Source organism: Furipterus horrens, unplaced genomic scaffold (genome assembly GCF_987537825.1).
Source record: "Furipterus horrens unplaced genomic scaffold, mFurHor1.1.pri manual_scaffold_11, whole genome shotgun sequence".
NCBI lineage: Eukaryota > Metazoa > Chordata > Mammalia > Chiroptera > Furipteridae > Furipterus > Furipterus horrens.
The window spans coordinates 58,394,700-58,416,521 of record NW_028327181.1 but is presented as its reverse complement, the minus strand read 5'-3'; the positions used below and the strand labels follow the sequence as shown (position 1 = coordinate 58,416,521).

The 21,822-nt window shown below is 38.3% G+C and overlaps 1 protein-coding gene across 3 annotated transcripts in view; it reads left to right on the top strand.

Annotated features, from left to right (window-relative positions):
- PAFAH1B1 (platelet activating factor acetylhydrolase 1b regulatory subunit 1) overlaps positions 1–15,143 on the top strand; it is a 65,950-nt gene extending 50,807 nt beyond the window's left edge. For 2 of the 3 annotated variants that reach the window (XM_090257873.1, XM_090257874.1), the window contains exons 6-12: positions 3,043–3,211; positions 5,203–5,305; positions 6,032–6,260; positions 7,563–7,664; positions 13,891–14,047; positions 14,410–14,532; positions 14,959–15,143. In XM_090257873.1, coding sequence (XP_090113999.1) covers positions 3,043–3,211; positions 5,203–5,305; positions 6,032–6,260; positions 7,563–7,664; positions 13,891–14,047; positions 14,410–14,532; positions 14,959–15,032 — 957 coding nt within the window. In that variant the 3' untranslated portion in view covers positions 15,033–15,143. The remainder of the gene's footprint in view (positions 1–3,042; positions 3,212–5,202; positions 5,306–6,031; positions 6,261–7,562; positions 7,665–13,890; positions 14,048–14,409; positions 14,533–14,958) is intronic. The other variant, XM_090257875.1, reaches the window with a different exon arrangement.
- Positions 15,144–21,822: the final 6,679 nt, after the last annotated feature.

The following is a 21,822-nucleotide window of genomic DNA, read 5'->3' as shown; positions in this document are numbered from 1 at the left end:
ATAGAGGAAGAAAAATAGCTAATCAGCAATAACAAGTATTGGTCTTACAGAAGAAATGCAAATTAAAATTATATAAATCAAATCTGCCAAGATATTTTACTTTTTAAATGAGAATTCCCAGTGGTGATAAGAATCTGATGAAGCAAGCATTCTTATTACTTTGATACAATCTAATGGGAGAACAATTTAGCAGACTATATGAAGGGCTTAAAAAGTTTATACTTTTTGACCCAAATTTTCTTTCTCCTATCACTGTGTGACTTAAGTATTACAAAATGAGGACAGATATTTTTCAATATTCAAAGATTTTTCACTTATGTAATGTTTTTAATAATGAAAAATTTTAGACAGCAGTAGGAATTCTTTTAAAACAGAATGCTAAGTTTTTAACAGCATGGAAAAATTCTTATTGTAAGAATCAAAAGGAAAACGAGTTAATGAAGTATACACAATCTATACTTAAAGGGCATAGAAAAATATATAAAAAATGCTGTTGTTAGAATTAGAAATATTTTTTATTTCAGTACATTATAGTTTTTTTATCATGAGCATTTACTACCTTTAGAATCATCCAAAAGGTAAACATAAAGTAAACTTCTTACTATAAATCTTGACCATTTATAAACTAACTGAAATGCCTTGTTTGCTCACCATTTATGAAGAGATACACAGTTCATTTTCTGAGAAAATATTTCAGTGTTATTTAATGAATAATACAGGGAACGAAAATTAAACTGAAGTGAACTTCAAGATCACCTTACTTATTTTCAGTATGTGGAATATTCAGCTGAACTCTTGGTATCAGAATTAAACACTTAGAATAACAAAATAAGACAAAGGTATTACAAAAGAAATATACCAATACAATACCATTTATGAACATAGATGCAAGATCCTTAACATTGTAAGCAAATTGAATCCAACAGTTCTTTAAAATGTTAATTAATATATGATAACCAAGTAGAGTTTATCCCAGAGTGCAATATTGATTCCACATTTGAAAAATCGTCGTCGTCGTCGGCAGCCGTCCGTCTCGAGAGACGATGGTGTAGCTTCTTCAGAGTCTATCTGCACCGCCAAGAATGGCTGTGCAGTCCGACTCGGGAGTGACATGGTATCTGTCTCCTCCCGTGTTGAATCGACATCTTGCGATGACGCTGAAGCTACAGAGCCTGGGCAGGGTAATATAATATGGAGGGTCTGCTGTTGCCCATGCAGCAGACCCCCCCTCTCTTCGCAGCTGAAGGGTCCAAGGGAAAGACGGAGTCGATACAGCTTGGGTTCAGGTGCGCCGCAGGAGTTGCCGGTGTTGACTACAACGTCAAACCGCCTTAGGGACTCCGGCTCCGGATTTTCTGTCGGGGTTTACTCCCTTAGCCTTTCCCCTGAAGAGGTATGCCGCAAGGCAGCGGAGGTTTTTTGGAGTCAGAGTTTTCCTTCTCTGCATTTGAAAAATAATCGATGTGATATATCAACAATGAAACATAATAAGTTGAAAAAAAGCATTTGACAAAACTTTTAATTCCCATTAATGAGAAAAACTGAACAAGCTAGGAAAGGAGCTTCCTTAACCTGATAAAAGGTAAAGGTATTTGAAAAAACCACAGTGAACATAATACTTAATGCTGGGAAACTGAATGCTTTCCCCTTGAGATCAGGAACCAAGGCCAGGCAGAATGTTTAGTCTGAACCACTTATATTCACCTTTGTACTGGAGTGCTTAGCCAGTGCAGTAAGAAGAAGAAGAAGAAATAAAAGACATACAGATTTAAAGAAAAAAATGAAACTGTATTTGCAGACATCTATGTAGAAAATCCCAAAGAATCTGCAAAATAAAGCTACTAGAGCTATAAATTTAATAGTCAAATGATACAAGGTCTGTATACAAAGTATAATTGTATTTCTTTAAATCAGCAATGAATAATTTTAATTTTAAAATACCACTTATATTACAATAACATCAAGAAACCACAAAATAATTAAGGCTTAATCTAACAATATTACACAAAATTAAACAGCAATCACTTCCATGTAGAAGTATGTGAACATTTTTTAAATGGACAAAAACTTTGTTTATATTGGGAAGGGTATGGAAGTTTTCTGTTAAACATTTTTAGAAGATTGTTTTTTCTTAGTTTCATTTTTTTATGTCATTACGATCACGTGTAATTTTGTGTTCTTTTTTTATATAACATTGTATGCTTGTCATAAATTCTTTACAGTTGTAAATTTTATATTTTAGCCATTCCCAGTGTTGGGTATTTATATTGTTTACAAGTTTTCAAAATGCATTTTGTAAGTTTCTTTAAATTGGTTGACATACCACCTGCAACAGATAAATGTGAACATAAGGGAAGAAAGAAATCCATCTTTTGTTGAGAGCAATGTAATTGCTGTTGGCCATAGATTGAACTTCAGACTTTCATTTGACCATCAGAATGTTCTTGAGATCTGTTTCTAATAATATTTATTTTTGATAGCTCATTATTTCAGTTTCCTTGGAAAAGTCATCTTTATAAAGTATGTGACTGTGACTTTGTTTTTACATCAGAATGACATTCTTTTGTTAATCTGATGTTCATGTAGTTATATCATGTGAAGTTTTCTTGGCCTCTTAGGTATCTGAGCTCTGCTTGTCTAATAGAATTGAGTACTTCTTTATTGTCCCTTTCTTTCTACGTATAAATGCCTGTCATAATCTCCTCTGAAACTTTGTTCTTAAATTTATTTATTTACATGTCTGCTGCCTGCTCTCAGACTGGGAAGGGCCTTTGTCATGTGGATTTATGTACCTAATCACTAGCATAATTAGGTATATGGTAGGTAATGTGGTACTGGAGGTCCATTTTAATAATTGCACCATCAATTTTCTGTATAGAGGAAAGATCAATTTATACTTGAAGATGTGCTGATTTCTAAGACAGTTACCCTTTGTCATTTTCTTGGTTAATTAGTAAGGTGCCAGGCTGGCCTGTGGAGTGCAAATGTGAAATGAGAAAGTGATGGGTCGATATGTTAACCAATTTTCTGTTCACATGACAGGTGTGGGATTATGAGACTGGAGATTTTGAACGAACTCTTAAGGGGCATACAGACTCTGTACAGGATATTTCATTTGACCACAGTGGCAAGCTTCTGGCTTCCTGTTCTGCAGATATGACCATTAAACTATGGGATTTTCAGGGCTTTGAATGCATCAGGACCATGCACGGTAAGGAGTAGAGGATAGTTGTTTGATATTGATTTCTAGCATGGCATTCTAGAGAGAGGAATATTGTTTCTGACAGTGTGCAGGATCCCTTCATTCAGTTCTTAATTGTCTGTGTTAGCGGAGGACCATATGATATAGACAGTCCATGGGTAAGCCCCAGTTAGCTGCGAGTTGTTTCTGTTACGAAGTGTTAAGTATCTCTTAGTGATTTACATAAAGTATTTAATTGTTTTCACAAATATTTTTGGGTAAGAAAAACTGCTAGGATATCTATCTGTCTTTGTGAAAATGATATTGCTGGGTTTCTTCACTTTTCTCAGTTGGGAAACTGAAGTTCATACAGAATGGGTATAGTAAAAACTGGACTCTCTAGATTCCCTTGCTCACTTTTTAATGTTCTACATATACTATATTCACATTGTTACGTTTTTGTCCCAGGTTTTGTTATTGAGACTACTCTCTGTGGCAATTTGCCTTTGTGGAAAGAGCTTTGGAATCAGATATCTGGGTTCAAATTCCTGCTTGTTTACTTAAGGCATTAGGAAACTTTAACCTCTTTCATCTGCAAGATAGAGGTAATAATACCTTAGTCATAGGTGTGTTGTGAAGATAAAATGAGATCACATATAAGCATACCTTGGAGATACTTCAGGTTCAATTCCAGAATACCACAGTAAGCAAGTACCACAATAAAGTGAGTCATGAATATTTTGGTTTCCCAGTACATATACAAGTTGTGTTTATACTATACTGTAGTCTGTTGAGTGTGCAGTACAAATGTACAAATCTTAATTTTAAAAACTATATTGCTAAATATAAATTTAAATATATATATAAATTTATATAAATATAAATATAAATTTCAGCGAATCATAATCTTTTTGCTGGTGGTGGGTCTTTCCTCGATGTTGAGAAAAATGCAATATAACAAAACAGTAAAACAGTGGGATGCCTATACTTGATTATCTTGGTTTAGTACCTGGCACATAGAAGGTGCTCAGTAAATTAGGGTTTTTGTTTCTGTAAACATGATGAAATTTGAATGTTTAGATCTTATATATGGAACACACACTATATTAGTAATAAAACTTTTCTAAATAGATTATCTATTGATGTTAGCACATGAGTAAGCTATGTGATTACTATGTAGAGGGTGTAATTTGAAGGGTGTGTTTTCTTCCCAAATTAAATACATTTGAGAAACTTACCAAGTGAAGGAATTCTGTTGAATCCTTTTGTAAAATCTAATATTTGTTTTTAAGTAGCCTGTATCTTGTTTTTCTAACTTAAAAAGAAAGGAATTCTTCCTAACCATTGTATATTTCTTAAAATAATATATTTTTCAGGACTCTGAGGCTTTTTTCCTTCAAGGATAGTTGATTAGGATTTTGGATAATATATATGGAATAATGCATTTTTTACCTCCATGAACATCAACAAGAAAAGATAATTTTCAACCACTATTTTAAATACAGTGATTATTTTTCTTATCTTTTTTTGGCTTTGCAAATTTTATTTCTATTTTATATCCTAGAATATCAACAGTGGGAAAAAATGTATTTTTTCTAGTGTTCATTCATACATAAACATTTAGTGTATTAATACAAGGATGGGCAAAAGTAGGCTAAATTACCAGCCATCATTACCTAAAAGATAAATCATAAGGATACAAAATAACAATAATAAAAGTAATAAAAATAAATAATACAATAATTAATAAATAATAATATAAGAATAAACTTGTTTTGCATGCTTCCAGCTATAAACCTACTCTTGTCTACTCCTGTATATTCAGCTGCTGATAATACTCCTGCCTTACGGTTTTAAAACAGTTGTATAGGTTGAAATATAATCATAAATTGAGTTGGCTACTTATTTTATTGTGACTTATTTTATTGTCACTCATTCCTTTTTTGTGTCAATCCAAGTTTTTTTAAATCAAATTTACATAAAGCCAAGTATATTAAAAGTTGCTATGGTATGTGTTTTAGGCCATGACCACAATGTTTCTTCAGTAGCCATCATGCCCAATGGAGATCACATAGTGTCTGCCTCAAGGGATAAAACTATAAAAATGTGGGAAGTGCAAACTGGGTAAGTAGATTTAGTTGACTATGTGCTAAAGAGATTAGATAAAATTGTGTTCTGAATGTTCTAGTAATTTTGGCTTTCACCTATAATGCTCACCTTTGACAGTTGTATTATATACTCTAAACCTAAGCTGATCTCTTAACTGTATCCCCAAAAAGAACAGAGAAATTACAAAAGAAATTTGTAAGTCTTTGGGAGCCATTTTCTATGTAATGGCTTATTTTCTCTGTGGTCTTCTTTTAGGTGGTCTCTCTTTGGGTTGAAATAAACTGTAAATAACATTTGTGCAGGTATGCCCCTATTAGGTTTAATTTGGTTGTGCTTAGAATTACATGATTGTTAAAATAGAACCTTAACCAACCGGTTTTACCCAGATTAGCCGAGCATGCCTTTTTCCCATCGTGGCTAGAAATATTTTTGTTAGGTTTATTGTGTGTGTTTAGTTTTGAAAAGATTTTCTGTATATATTTTACTTTCTATATTTTGTTAATTTGGTTAGCTCCTTAATGATACTCCCATCAGCTTATTTTAACTGATGTTTGACTTTCCAGCCTGTTCCCATCTTTTATTAACCAGGAATGTTCATTTATTCTGTTGACTGGCATATGACTTCACTAACTTGTTGCCATTCTCTTTATTCCAGTACACATAGCAAGTTTTGTATTGCTTCTGGGAGGTGTTCCCAATAGATTGCCAATTACAGTGTAAATTACTGCTTATTTTTGACAGCTACTGTGTGAAGACATTCACAGGACACAGAGAGTGGGTACGTATGGTGCGGCCAAATCAGGACGGCACTCTGATAGCCAGCTGTTCCAATGACCAGACTGTACGCGTATGGGTCGTAGCAACAAAGGAATGCAAGGCTGAGCTTCGAGAACATGAGCATGTGGTAGAATGCATTTCCTGGGCTCCAGAAAGCTCATACTCTTCCATCTCTGAAGCAACAGGATCTGAGGTATTGTGATTGCATGTCATTTCATGATTTTATTGCTGATATCTCAGAATTTTCTGATTTTCAAATTCAGGGCTATTAACGCATTTAAAAATCTGTATTCCAACGTTATGAATCTTGAAATTCTTTTACTCTTTTCAACTTGGAGATGTGTTAATATTTTTTAACTTGTGATGATTATTGCTGTCAGCTGGCCTGTGATGGTGGTGGGGTTCTCCTAAAGAGTAAAAGTGGTCATTCAAATTTATCAGAAATTCCATTGTTTTAAGAGTATACGAGTGGAAAATAAAACTTATGGAAGAGGTTAAAGTCATCTTTTAGAAAAATCACCTTATTTAATGAAGGTAATTATAAAATAATTTTTGGTGGAGTGCAGTTTACTATTTAAATATTTCTTTTAAATGAAGAATATTTTATGTGGAGGCCTCTGATACGCCTGATCATTAGAAGCACTAAGTCTTGAGCTTTATTATATTTCATTATTCTTGTGTTCTTCACAACTATTCTTTATGATTAATACTTTAAAAGTAAATTATAGAGTATCATCTCTGGATAAGTTGTTACGAGCCAAAATTAACCCCCCTTTTTTATAGAGACTTTTCTATTTATGGATTTTTTTTTTAATTACATTTTAACAAATGAAGGAGGAGAATCTCCTTCTCCAATCACACCCTCCCGCCTCCCCCACCCCCCCATCCCCATTATTTTTCTAAATGAAGCTTCTATTGTAATTTCTATTTTGCCTGGCTGGCTGCATTTTTGAATTCTCTTTACTGCCCTCTGGTGGTGGTTACTTACCATGTCATAAATTTGAAGACTGAATTTGTTTTTAAATCCTTCTTGATGACAGAAGTCTTGAGCAGTAAGTTTATCATCTTAGTATTATAGAAACTCAGTCTTATCCCAAAGTGGAGATTTTCTGTTTTTGTATTATCTGGGTCCTTCCTGTGTAGTCTGTGTTATGTTAAAAAACTTGGCATTTTGCTATAGTAAAGTAAGATTAATAAGTCCTGGAGATGTAATGTACAGTATACTAGAAATTTGCTAAGGAGGTAGTTCTTAAATATCCTCATCACCAAAAAAGAGGGAGGTTATGTGAGGTGGTAGTTATGTTAATTAGCTAGATTGTGGTGATCATTTTACATCATATACATACTGCAAAACACCAAGTTGTATGCTTAAATAGATACAATTTTTGTCAAAAAATTGTATTTTTATAAAATTGGGAATATAGATCACTGATAATCATTTAAAGTTCTTACATAATTTCTTGCATGGGAAACTTAATTTTTATGTTTTCTGTAGACTAAAAAAAGTGGCAAGCCTGGGCCATTCTTGCTGTCTGGATCCAGAGACAAGACTATTAAAATGTGGGACGTCAGTACTGGCATGTGCCTTATGACTCTTGTAAGTTTGAATAATCTCTCTGCTGCTTTTTTATCTTTACTGTGTGTAGACCTTCTTAGGTTTGATGCCTTGTAATATCTATTTAATCTAAAGTCTTCCAGGCTTTAAAATAACTTCTTTATAAAGATAAGTTTTCTTAAACTTATATTATTCCAGTGTTTCAGTGACATGAAAGATATTCCTAATCATTGTCAACTTAAATAAAGAATCTACAAAGCTAGTCAGTGCTCAGAAGGAGATCCTAGCTCACTACCTTTATTGATTTATTTATTTTTAAATTATTTATTTGTCTATTTGTTTATTTATTTATTTTTAGAGAGAGGGGAAAGGAGAAAGAGAGGGAAAGAAATATCACTGTGTGCTTGCCTCTCACTCATGCTCCCTACTGGGGACCTGACGTGCAACCTAGTCATGTGCCCTGACTGGGAATCAAACCAGCGACACTTGATTCACAGGCCGACGCTCAATCCACTGAGCCACAGCAGCCAGGGCTTCACTACCTTTATTTTTTTAAGTATATTTTATTGATTATGCTATTACGGTTGTCTTAATTTTCTTCCTCTTTGCCCCCCTCCACGTGGTACGCTCTCCTCCAGCAATCCCCCCCTTAGTTCATGTCTATGGGTCGTGAATATAGGTTCTCTCTCTTCTCCATTTCCTTTACTATTCCTAACATCCCTGTCTTTTTTTTTTTTTAAGTATCTTTCATTGATTATGTTGTTACAGTAGTTCCAATTTTTTTCCCCTTTGCTCCCCTCTGCCCAGTACCCCCTTTCCCTCCAGCAGTCCCATGCCCCCTTAGTTCATGTCCATGGGTCACGCATATAAGTTCTTTGGCTTCACCCTTTCCTATATTATTCTTAACTTCCCCCTGTCTATTTTGTGCCAACTGATTATGCTTCTTAATCCCTGCACCATTTCCCCATTCTCTCCCCTCCCACCTCCCAGCTGATAACCCTCCAAATGATACCCATACCTATGATTCTGTTCTTATTCTGATTTGCTTAGTTTGATTTTGTTTTTATTTTTTAGATTCAGTTGTTGATAGTTGTGAGTTTGTTGTCATTTTAGTGTTCATAGTTTTGATCTTTTTCTTAAGTAGGTCCCTTTGACATTTCATATAATAATGGCTTGGTGATGATGAACTCCTTTAGCTTCACCTTGTCTGGGAAGCACTTCATCTGCCCTTCCATTCTAAATGATAGCTTTGCTGGACAAAGTAATCTTAGTTGTAGGTTTCTTTTCATCACATTGAATACTGCTTGCCAGTCCCTTCCTGGCTGCAAAGTGTCCTCTGAGAAATCAGCTGATAGTCCTATAGGCACCCCCCTGTAGGCAACTCTCCACCTCTCTCTTGCTGCCCCCAGGACTCTCTCTTTATCTTTCACCTTTGGCATCTCAGTCACGATGCGTCCTGGTTGGTCCCCTCTGGGTCCAACTCGCCTGGGACCATCCGTGCTTCCCGGACCTGTATGTCTATCTCCTTTGCAAAATTTGGGAAGTTTTCCTCATTATTTTCAATTCTTGCTTCCTCATTCTGCACTGTTTTTTTCTTCCTTATGTTCCAAATCATTGATTTGAACCCCGGTTTCCTTCCCTTCACCACTGGTTTTGTGTGGATTTTCCTTCGTTTCACTTAACATAGCCTTCACTTCTTCCCTTATGCATTTGCCATTCTCAAGCATATCTGTCAAGCCTGTGAGCGTCTTTATCACCAGTGGTTTGAATTCTGCGTCTATTAGGTTGGCTATCTCCTCGTCATTTAGTTCTCCCACTGGAACCTTGATCCGTTCCCCCTTTTGGGCCACACTTCTCTGTCTCCTCATTCTGACAGGCTCCTGTTCTTGTCTGTCTCCCCATCCCAGGTAGAGCTGTTGCTCCTGTTACATTGTAAAGGGCGGAGCCTTAGGGATTTGTCAGTAACAGGCCACCTGTTTCACCACGTTGTGGCGCTGTATGCGGGGGAGGGGTCCGAAATGGAACAATGCTGTCTGCCCAGCACTCGCCCCTTTTCCAGGCACCTCTCCCACTTCCACACCGGACTGGCGCCCCTCTAGCTGCTGCCCTGGCCGTCGTTCCCAGAGTGGGTGGGTCTGCGGACGTTCTAGGACCGTGGGGGCCCTTTAAAAAAGCGGTCTCTGCAGAGAAACCGGCAGTTTCTGCCTCCACCCCAACACTACTGGTCTGTAGTCAGAAGCAGTGAGGCTTGATTTTCCCCGGTGCTGGGACCGTGAGCTGCGAGGTCCGGTGAGGAGCTGGGAACGCTCCCCAGGTGTCCCTCCTGACTTTTTAAAACGTGTGACTGCTCTTTCTGCCAGCCTGCCGCTGCTGCCACCACACTGCGTCCTCTCCACCCTGGCTCCACCCCTCTTACCTATCTGGATGAGTATTTTTTCTTTATATTTTTGTTTGCTGGACTTTCATGCAGTTTGATTTTCTGGAATTTCTGGTTGTTTCTAGTTTTGAGGTAGTTGTATTCCTTCTTAGTTGTGGAGGGAGATGCAGCATGTCCGTCTATGCCTCCATCTTGGCCAGAAGACCCCGTCTTTTTTTTTTTTTTTTTTTTAGATTTTATTTATTTTTGAGAGAGGGGAAGGGAGGTAGAACAGATGGAGAAAAACATCAATCAGTTGCCAATTGCATATCCTCGACTGGTGACCTGGCCTGCAACCCAGACATGTGCCCTTACTGGGAACCAAACTGGCAACCTTTTGGTTCGCGTGCCAGCGCTCAATCCATTGAGCCACACCAGCCAGGGCTCTCTGTTTTTCTCTTACTGCTTTTAAGATTCTTTCTTTATCTTTAGCCTTTGGCATTTTAATTATGATGAGCCTTGGTGTGGCCCTCTTTGGGTCCAGCTTGTTTGGGACGCTGTGCTTTCTGAACTTCTATGTCTATTTCCTTCACCAAATTAGAGGAGTTTTCCTCCATTTTTTTTTTTCAAATAAGTTTTCAATTTCTTGCTCTCCCTCTTCTTCTGGCATCCCTATGGTTTGGATGTTGGCACTTTTGGAGCTGTCCTAGAGTCTTCTTCAACTCTCCCCCTTTTTAAAAATCTTGTTTCTTCATTTTGTTCTGGTTGACTGTTTATTTCTTACTTATGTTCCAAATCGTTGATTTGAATCCTGGCTTCCTTTTCTTCACTGTTAATTTCCTGTGGGTTTTTCTTTCTTTTACTTAAGTGTAGCCTTCATTTCTTTCTTTATGTATTTGCCATACTCAGTCATTTCTCCAAGCATCTTTATCACCAGTGTTTTTAACTCTGCATCTGATAGGTTCGCTATCTCTTTTTCACTTAGTTCTTTTTCTGGAATTTTGATCTGTTTTTCCATTTGGGCCATACTTTTGTCTCCTCAATTTAATGGCCTCCCTGTGTTTGCCTCTGTGTCTTATATACAGCTGTCACACCTGTTATATTGTAAGGGCGGAGCCTTAGGTAATCATCAGTGCAGGGCTACCTGTTTCACCACTTTGTGGCGCTGTATGTGGGGGAGGGGTCAGAGAGGGGCAATGCCACTTGCTTGGCACTTGCCCCTTTTCCAATAACTTCACCCACTGCCTTTATGCTACTGGCACCTCTTTAGCTGTTGCCCTGGTGATAGTTCCCAGGGTGGGTGTGTGTGTGTTTGTTCTAGGACTGTGGGGGCCTCTAAATGGACTCTCCTGAGAGGTGGGCAGTTTCTTCTGCCACCCCAAACCCCAGTGGTTTTCACAGCCAGAATCTATGAGGCTTTATTTTTCTGGTGATAGAATCGTGAGCTGCGCGGTGTATCCTGGCGCTAGACCAGGTGTCCCTCCCGGTTTTTATCTGCCACACATGAATTCAGGGCTGCTCGTTCCGCAGCCACAGCTACTGCCTTGCCACCGCGACCTTGCATCTGCCACACTGCATCCTCTCTGCCCCACCTCCCCGGCTCCACCCCTCTTACCTGTCTAGATGAATATTTCTTCTTAAATCCTTGGTTGTCGGACTTACATACAGTTCAGTTTTCTGGCAGTTCTGGTTTTTTGTTTTGAGGTAGATATAATCCTTATGATTGTGTGAGAAGGCGGATCGTGGTCTACCTACACCTCCATCTTGGCTGGAAGTAGCTCACTGTATCTTTAAAATGGATATAATATCTTCTGTGAAGGAGAAATTTGTATAGACTTATTTATGTTTGAAACTGTTTGCTTCTCTATTTCACTATATTTCATTTTAATATGAATCCTTTAACCATTACCTATGTTTTCACATGTTCCAGTTTATTTGGTTTATTTTACTATTCTGAAATTAATGGTGCTGACTTTATAATTTGGAAATACTTCATTTTAGGATCACCTAGATTTCAGTATTAGGATAGATAAATTGTGGACATTCTTGTTTGCCTAAGAGATTTCCACAGTAATCTGTGGATATTAATCCAGGGACATTTTCTGTAATTTGGTGTCCATGTTTGTTATAGAGACTCCTTAGGTGCTGACTGTACTTTGAAGTGATTCTCTCTGTGTAGAATATGATAGACATATCAATAATTGATTAGAAAATTAAACTGTCCTCTAGCAGTATTCCGAGCCAAGTTCAGATATACTGTATTGCTGTTAGAAATGATGGTTCAAATTTAAAATCAGAAAGCATATGCTCTCCTCTTCTGGAACAACACAGGTCACCTTTAATTTCCCTGGAAGTTCTGGCTCCTATTTTTAAGTTGAAGGCGGGGGGGAAGGGGGTGTTATTATTTTCTGCTTTATTTTGCTATGGCCACACAAAATGTGATTTGACTTTTTTTTTTTTTAAGATTTTATTTATTTATTTTTAGAGAGAGGGAAAGAGGGAGAGAAACATCGATGTGCCAGAGAAACATTGATCCTTTGCTTATCACATGCCCCCAACCCAGGCATGTTCCCTGACTGGGAATCGAACAGGCAACCTTTCTGTTTATGGCTTAATGCCCATCCCGCTGAGCCACACCAATCAGGGCTGATTTTACTTTTTTTTTTTTTTTTTTTTTTTTTTTTTTAAGATTTAATGTGTTTTATTGATTAAAATATTACATTTGTGCCACTTTCCCTTCCCTCTGCTCCCCTCCACCCGGTGGCCCCCTCCCTCCAGTTGTCCCCCCCTTTTAGATTATGTCCATTAGTTGTGCTTTGATTTTACTTTTGTTGAGGCTTCTACCTCTAGTGATTTATGACTTTTATAGGTCACTATAATAGAACAAAGTTTTGTAAAGAAGGGCAAAGGCAGAGTAAACTAAAGCAAAGGATAGTTGCTTTAGTTGTGTTTTATTTTATTATTTTTTAAATCTTTATTGTGAGTTTTTTCCATTACCAATTAGTCCCCTTATACCCCCCCCCCCCTTTTTTTTTTTAATCTGCACTATGCAGTATTCCAACTACTAGCCACATGCAGCTATGGAGCTCTTGAAATGTAGGTAGTAAGACTGAAGAACTGAATTGTTGATTGTATTCAATTTTAGTTTCCGTTTAAATAGCCACATGTGATGGTTATCTGTTCAGTTATAAACCTCTTTTTTATGTTGCTATGTAAATGAATATGGTGGATCTTTTATTTTCTGTAAAAATGTTAATCTATACATACAGCTTTATAGCTTTTAAATTAGAGGGTATATGACACATTGATTACATTTAGTGCTTTGATGAACACTTTGATGAACATCTTTGATGAACATCACTAAGTCTCTGGGAACGTTCTTAAGTATTTCTTAGGCTAAATTGCAGGAAGTAGAAATGCTGGGACAGGGATTAGATGGGTGGATGAGTAGATATGCTGTAAATACTTGTATATCCTTTACCTGGAATCACCAGTTGTTAACATTTTCATGTGTGTGTGTTTACGTATATTTTGTATATTTGTAGACATGACAACATGCATCTCCTAAGAACAAGGGTATTCTACCATTAACAACAATAAAATTATCACACTCAGGAAATTAACGTTAACATACTACATAATTTTTCCAATTATCCCAGTAGGTTCTTCGTAACTTGATTGTGCCTCTCTCCAAGGAGTCAGTTGAGCATCACTCATCGCATTTACTTGTTAGTTTTCAGTTTTCTTTCACCTGGAATTTCCTAGACTTACTTTTTCCCCCCATTTGTCTTTTTTTCACATTGGATTTTTGGGGCATTTCAGTGCGGTTTGGGATATGTCTTAGTCCTTTCATAGATGCTATTTAAATAATTTTTATCTTTTCACTAAGTCACATACCTTTTTGTTTTTAAGGTGGGTCATGATAACTGGGTACGTGGAGTTCTGTTCCATTCTGGGGGGAAGTTTATTTTGAGTTGCGCTGATGACAAGACCCTGCGTGTGTGGGATTATAAGAACAAGCGATGCATGAAGACCCTCAATGCGCATGAACACTTTGTTACCTCCTTGGGTATGTATTAGTTACAAGGTTTCTGAGCAGTTAGATTTTTGGAGTGCCAGATATAACAAGTTTTATGTAACCATGTGGGCTTTACCAGGTAAGAAATGACCATGGCTTTTAGGGCAGAATGGAAAAGACAGATTAAACAGTATGTGAATTCTTATCATTTGTTTTAAATTCTCCTTTCTTTAATTTTCTCTTGCCATCGTCAATCTTATAATAAAAAAATTACTTTCTCCATTGCACAACTTTGGTCTTGGAAAATAGAATTATGAAGAGGATGCTTACTGACGACTAATGGATAATTTTTCTCCCCTATTAGTTTGTAAGTTTCTTAAAAGAAATCTTACTCAACATTTTCTGTCTGGCAGGTATATGTGTTCATGTACTAGAAATTCAGGTAATTCTGTTTAAGGTTAATAAGCATCCTTACTATCATCTGGACCTGAATCCAGGATTGAAGATAGCAAATACAGTAAGATATGATACACTAGGTAATGAAGGATCTAATTATGAAGGTAAAGCCTCAGCAGAATAGGACTAACACCCAACCTCATAGATGGTTACAAGGATGTAACATGAGTATAAAGCGTTAGTATTTAGCTTGGAACATAAGTATTCAGTAAATGGATACATTGAGACTACTGTCCTTGTTAGATTTGTGTGTTTATTCAGCCTCATTTGGGATGGTGGTAGTGGAGGTAGGTATTTTTTTGAGGTGTTAATACAGGACTTAATCGTTAAGCCTCTGTTTCCCTAAATTAGTTGGTCAGCTTGATACCTTCTAGGGGTAGATATGTGGATGTGTATAGGGGAAAAAATGGTTATTCCTGGCCCTTGGACTTGCTTGTTATATGCCTTATTAAAAATTGCTTCTGGCTCATCCTGATTTTAAAATAAGCCTTTTCTTTTTCTTTCAGATTTCCATAAGACGGCACCATACGTGGTTACTGGCAGTGTAGATCAAACAGTAAAGGTGTGGGAGTGCCGTTGATTGAGTCTAGTTTGGCCCCTCCTCCCTTTTTTCCTCTGGATGCACTCTGATGATACCATGGTTACCCTATTGAGCTCTGTTTAAATAAATATTGTCCTTTCATGTAAATTATTCTGGATGTAGATTGAGCTTATTAAATGTTACACACAAAGTATTCATGCATGGTGAATCCAAATTGTATACTGTAAATTTACATATGTTGTCTAGAAGTACCATAGGGTTTAAAAACCTGGGCTGGCATTGGTCACACCAGGCCTAAGAAGGCAGAAATTGAATAAATTGAACTAGGGCACTAAACTAAATAATTGACAGTGTCATTTTATGTTGGCTTATTAATTCCTGTTTTCCTTTCTGCTATCTGTTGGTGCCTGATTTGATGGCCTCATTTGGGGGAAAGTGGTGGTTACTAGGGCTTTTTTCTGAAATGTGTATCTATGTAACATCACTTAAGTGTGCTTAATAAATCTTCTTCAAGGATGTTAGATAATAAGGCTACGATTCAAAATCTTCTGAACCATCTATGTAATTATTGAGGATTACACATTGGAATTTTTGTCATGACACATTTGCCGAATCAATAGGATACATTTGTTTTGGCAGCCTAGGCTAGTGGTGTATTTATGTAAGAAAATGACTGTAAACCTCAAGAAACATCTCAGCGGCTAATAGCAAATCATTTATTTCATTTGGATCTTAATGCTTTGTAAGCAGGTTAAAAACAAAACAAAAAACCACTGTAATACTGTAAGCTTCTATTTTCCACACACGACACGTCTAGTTGTATTCTTACTGTTAGACTATATAGTGATGTGACTTCCAAGTTACAAGTAGAGTTTATCTTCCCACTGAGTGTGTCATGATACAAATCACTTTGTTTTTGATGTTTTTTAGAGATGTGCAATGTATGTTACATAATGACAGAAACATTGAAAGGCTCATGTATGCCCATTTTAAGGGAGTGGGAGAAATACAGCAGTTTGTTTTTCTACATGAATCTGGTACCAATTTGAACTGTGTTTAACTTACAAGTTATAAAAAGACAGGGTTTAATGGCGTGTGCATAAAAATGTACTGTTTTTCACCTTTTGTTTATATATAAATGTTTATAAGTACATGGACCTATCTATTAAGTGGATAAGTCTGTATGTATATCACACACATACAACCTCCATGTTCTTGGGTCCTGGGTTTTAGAAGAAGTGCTAAAACATTCAGATAGAATAAATCTTGCTGTGGAATACCATGCTTTAGAATAAACCCTTTTTGATCCTAACGCTTATGAAAACTAGGTCTGAGTCTGGGAAAAATTAAAGGAAAATCACACCCATCATCTGTCCCCATGCAAATTTGGCTGTTTAGCATTTTACACATCCCTGATATATTGTATATTGTGACCCAAAGTTACTACAAGTAAATTTAAGAGAATTTTTGTCTGACTTTGGAAACAATATTCCATTAATAAATAATTCCACTGCTTAGCTAACCAACAGTTTTTTTTTCTTTTTTTAGGTCGTTTGAAAAGTTAACAGAACAATGAAATAACAAAGTTTAACAAAGAAATTATTCTGAATTTCATTTTATTCATTTGTGTAATATGTAATTTTTTAAAATGTTCCTTTTAGTATTGAAATTTGGTTTCTGAAAAAGACAAAGGGTTAGTGTTAACGTCCTGTAGATAAACAGAGGATAGACCATATATTTACTAGAAGCAGCTTCATGTCTAGCTTGTGTCTTTTATTTGTTTGTTTTTAATTCCTGAGAGACGTCTCTGGAAGGAAGGGTGTTTTGAGAACTAATGACTATTTTTGAGGACAAAAATTATACCTTAAGCTAATTGCTTAAATACAGTAGAATAACTTTCAGGACAATACTGCCTCACAACCCTGCTCACGTTGAGAAGCCTTTTTCTGTTTCCTTTAGCTGTTCTGACTGAATTTTTCTACAAAAGCTATGGAAAATATCTTTGTTCTTGTTTGCTGCTATTTCCTGTACTGTTTTAAGAGATATACATAGAAATGGTGCATCTTAACATTTGTTTGTACATGTATAAATGTCTTGTATTTTAATTCATTTTTAGCATGTAGCAACCCAAATTGTTTAAGGGTAAGCCACAATATCTAGAAGTCACTCATAGATATGAACAACAAAGGGAAATATGGTACCAATTTAGGAGGAAACAAAGCTGCTGTTCCGCTGGGCTTTTTACCCACAGCATACAGTGACTTCTGTTGACAAAGTAGGAGAAACATTATTACTCTATAAACACAGTTATTCTTCCTTGGGAGATTGCCACAGCCTGCTGCTTAGTTGGTTTACCAGACATCCTCCATTTAAGAAGCAGCAAACATTGAATCTCAGGGATGGTCCTCAACTGGATCCAAATGCAAGGAGCCCTGTTTGAATAATGAAGGGGGGTGGGGGGAGCGGTCCATCCACAGTCCAGAATCAGATTTTCAGAGGTTTCCTGCACTGTTGTTTGAAATTGCCCTGTTGATGCCCTTTCTTCCTGTTTCCTCTTGTTTTCTCTGCTGTCTAACCCTGTGCCTTGCCCGGGAAAAGTACAATGATGAGGTTACTGGTTTGGATTATAAGTAGAGGAATTTAATAATTGGTTTAGAGGTTCACTGCTGCTTTGTCACTTTCTCAATCAAATTGGCCATTTATTTAGGAAATGAAAAGCTGGTAGCATTGCATCCTCAGATGATTATTGACTGTGTGTGTGTGTGAAAAGACATTCCAGTGCCACCCTAACATGTGCCCAAGGGGTCCTAGCTGCACTCTTGGAAGTGCAGGCCGCGGCAGCTGTTGCTTAGACATTGCTTGGAGAATAGTCGCTTTTCAACATGGCATCTTGCACTTTAGGAGACTGCGACCATCCAGTTTTGTCTGCGTGTGGTGTGACCAATGGTGTGCCCAGGGCACTGCTCCCAGATCCTAGTGCTAGCCAGTCATCTGGGCTGTGGGGCGCTCGCTGTAGCCGTGGAAGCTTTGGCTCTAGATCACCAAGCCCAGTCTCCTGACTGTCAGTGCCCGCTCCTGTTCGCCTTTCTGTTTCTGTGTGAACTTCCAGGTAATATCGCTCACTCAATAGTTTTTTGTAAATTTATTTAAAGAAAAACTATTTAAAAGTAAAAGATATTTTGTTTTGTTGACAGTGGTGGCTTGATAATCCTTAAGCAACTGACATTAAAATTGTTGGATTGAAGGACAAGGCACTTAAAATGGTTACTCTTTCTGTCCAGCTGTATATAAGTCCAGTGTGTTAATCTAGATGATGCAAAGAAGAATCTCCTGGTAGAGAAGCGACATGTACAAAATTGGTGGTGGAAAAGGTTTTTGGTTTTTTGGGTTTTTTTCCAGTGGGGTTGGGGGGAGGGCAAGCTGGATTTACACGTCACAACTGGACTGAACAGGCTTTTTATCTTTCCACCACTATATCATGTAAGTAGCTGCTTTCTTGTCCTGCCTATCCTTCAGGCATCCCTAAAGCTCACTCTGAAGAAGACAGAAACAAACTCAAAATCTTCCGAGTTAAGCGTTGATTCTGACACTGACGTGAAGGCAAGCGTTGATTTCATATGAACATTGCAGAGGTGGTGATTGGAGAAAACAGTTCCCCAGATTGTAAGAGTTAACTGAAGATAATGACACAATTTTAAAAAATCAGTAAAGGAATGTATATAATACTGCTCTTGTGTTTTACAGTAAGATTTGTTGCTCTCAGACTGTGTAAAACAAAATTTATTCATGTTTTCTGCATATTAAAAAATCTTATTGTACCAATTGGTAAACTATTAAATGCCTATAAAACTAGATGTGATTTTTTTTTTTTTTTTTTTTTTTTGGTCTCCTGCACAGATTTAAAACCTTTTCAGTCCTAATAGGAAGCAGGACTGTGTTAAGCACCAGTGTTAGAGTAAGATGCAAACTGGTGGCAGGGCAGCAAGGCCTTCAGGAAGGCTTGTTTTTCCTTAAGTGCAGTGCCAGCGCTACCTTTGCTGGTGGCTTCCTTCTCTCCCTGTTTGGAGGACGGAGCTACGAGCAGTGGCTGCAGCCGGTTTTCCAAGGACCCTCTTACCCTCCAGCAGCCCTTTCTGACAGTGTCTCTATAGCTGAGGCCACAGAGCTGAAGCCAGGGGTGACCTGCTGTAGCCCCACTCTAAAAGAGTTGGTGTGGCCCTCTTGTGGTGGTAAGGGCCCGGGATAGGGGTTTTATTTTAAATTTTGGTTGAAAGTGCCAAAAGAATGAACCGTTGCCCCAGAAACCCATGGCTTTCTCTGTGTTGTGAATAGGTTGGATGTCCCACCTCATTCCCCGGGGACTGCTCAGCTAGCCTCCACAGTGCCTTTAGGGCACCCACGAAGTCTTCAGCCAAGTATTTTCATGTACAAAAGATGTTGAATAGTATGATGGCTCTTAAAAATCAGTGCTGCCTCCTACTGGAAATAGCCTCTCCCCCCAAATGGGAAGCTGGGTCAAGAGCACCAAAGTAATTTGCTTGAGCTTACAGTTTTTTGCATTTTGTAGCTTTTCCATTTCCTTGCAGGACTTCTCTTCCCCTAGACTGAAATCCAGAAGTGGAGTTCTAGTCTTATCATCACTGTCCTGACATGGGTTACCTGTTCAAAACCTGTCCAGTAACTCACTGGTATTTCACACACATGAAGCTTGCTTTCAAGATTCATGGTTGTGTGTTTCTGACGGAGGATGAGGGATGGGAACGTGGGACACTTGGTGGGGAAACGGTATTGCAACTATGCGTACACTGTGCAACAGCTCTGTCCTTGTTTAGTCTTCGGTGAAACTTTACTTTCATACAGTTCTTAATTGCTGGCATACCAGAATCCTCTTAATAGAATGATTTTCAGAGTGTGATTCCCCAGGCCGGCAGCATCAGCATCACCTGGGAACTTGTTGGAAATGTGAGTTCTTTGGCTCCATCTCAGACTTACTCTATCCAAGTACGTAAGTCTATTTTCACAAGCCATCCAGGCAACTCTGCTGCAGGGTCAAGTCTGAGAACCCCTTGTCTAAATTATTCAGCAAACTTCTTACTGAGACCAGAAGTCACTGGTCTCTGGGGTTTGAACTCACATCTCCCTCCTCTTTCACCATCACTTTGACATGACACGTGAAGCTTGTTCCTTTGTGAATATTTAGTATGGTCATCATTCCCACTTAAGTTACCAGCCCTCTAAGGGGAAGTGGAGGTGGAGGGAAATTACCTGGCATTTGAATGCCTGTTAGGCACCAACATTCACCTTATTCACCGTACACACTTATTCTCACATACTTCCCGCTGGCAGTGTTAGCGCATTCTTATGGACTAGTAATTGGGCTCACTGGTGAAATCATATGCCAAGGGTATTAAGCTAATTAAAGGGTGAGCTGGAATGAACCCAAATACACTTGCTTTCCCTTTCCTGGTTCTGCCTGTATAAAGCATCTTACTTGCTCTTTTAAGTGTTAGATGGACCTTCTGACATCTTTCAGGCAATTTTTAAACTTAGTGGTGCAGAAAATGCCCTTATTCCATCCTTGAGCACCTCTTATCACATCACACCTCACTGCTAACTCCACTGTGGGATGGCCATTAAGAATGGGGCGGCCCTGGCTGGTGTGGCTCAGTAGGTTGAGTGCCTGCCTGCGAACCAAAGGGGTCACCCGTTCGATTCCCAGTCAGGGCACATGCCTGGGTTACAGGCCAGGTCCCCTCCGGTTGGGGATGTATGACAGGCAATCACACATTAATGTTTCTCTCCCACTTTCTAAAAATAAATATTAAAAGAATGGGGTGGAGGCTGGGAATGGGTAAGCAAGAATGAAGTTGCCCACACTTGCAGTTTAGAAAGGCTCCTCAGCCGCTGCATGAGATGACTTTCTTTGGTTAATTGTGTCTTGAGTCACGACCTGCATCTCTTTAATCAACAGATTTGCTGACTTAATTGGGGGTATTTCACTTTCCATTGAGGAGGATCACGTGCCCTCTGTAGGTGTCCCAGTTATGCATACCTTATTTAATCTGGTAGTTTAAGACTATTAAGGGTGAGGAAATACCTTATTCTCAGCTTCAGGATATATAAAAATTCCTCAATGAAGTCTTAACAGTTCTCAATATTCGCATTGAACAATGACAGCTGGAGGGACTTAAGTTCAGATAGATGATCCCTAAAAGTTTAATTTGGTTATAACCTTTAAAAATACATTTAAGCTATAAAAGTAACATGTATGTAAAAAGAAATCCAAACACGGGAGAAAAGAGTGGAAAGTGAAAGACGCGTGTGGAGGCCAGGAAGCGAGGTGGGGCGTGGCTCACACAACTTAGACATGAGTTCGGTGTACGCAGACCACGACCCAGCACAGGCCAGCTCTCCCTGACCCGTCCTGTGGATACCACCACTCACCTTTTTTTCCCCAAATTATAGCAAAGTTTGTTTAGAAAGGTACGAAGTAGTGGACGTGAGCCAGCTGGGCTACGTAAGCTCAGGAAACAAGGCACAGAGGCAGAGGGGCAGCAGGCAAAGGCAACGCAGCTGCGGGGAGGGAGGGGGCATGGGAGAGGTGAGGGTGTGCTCCTGGGAGGGGGAGCGCCTCCACGCACCGGTTTTTAAACATTGAGATCTGTCAGCTAAGAGATGGGAAGGAGAAAGGGTTGATTTCACCCCTAGTCTGGTTTCCTTGGTGAAATAATGGCCCTTTGTCATTGGGGTTGTCAAGGTACCTGATACCACTAATACGCTTAAGGGATCAACCATGAAAAATGGGCCTTCCCAGGTGACTAGTAGGTAC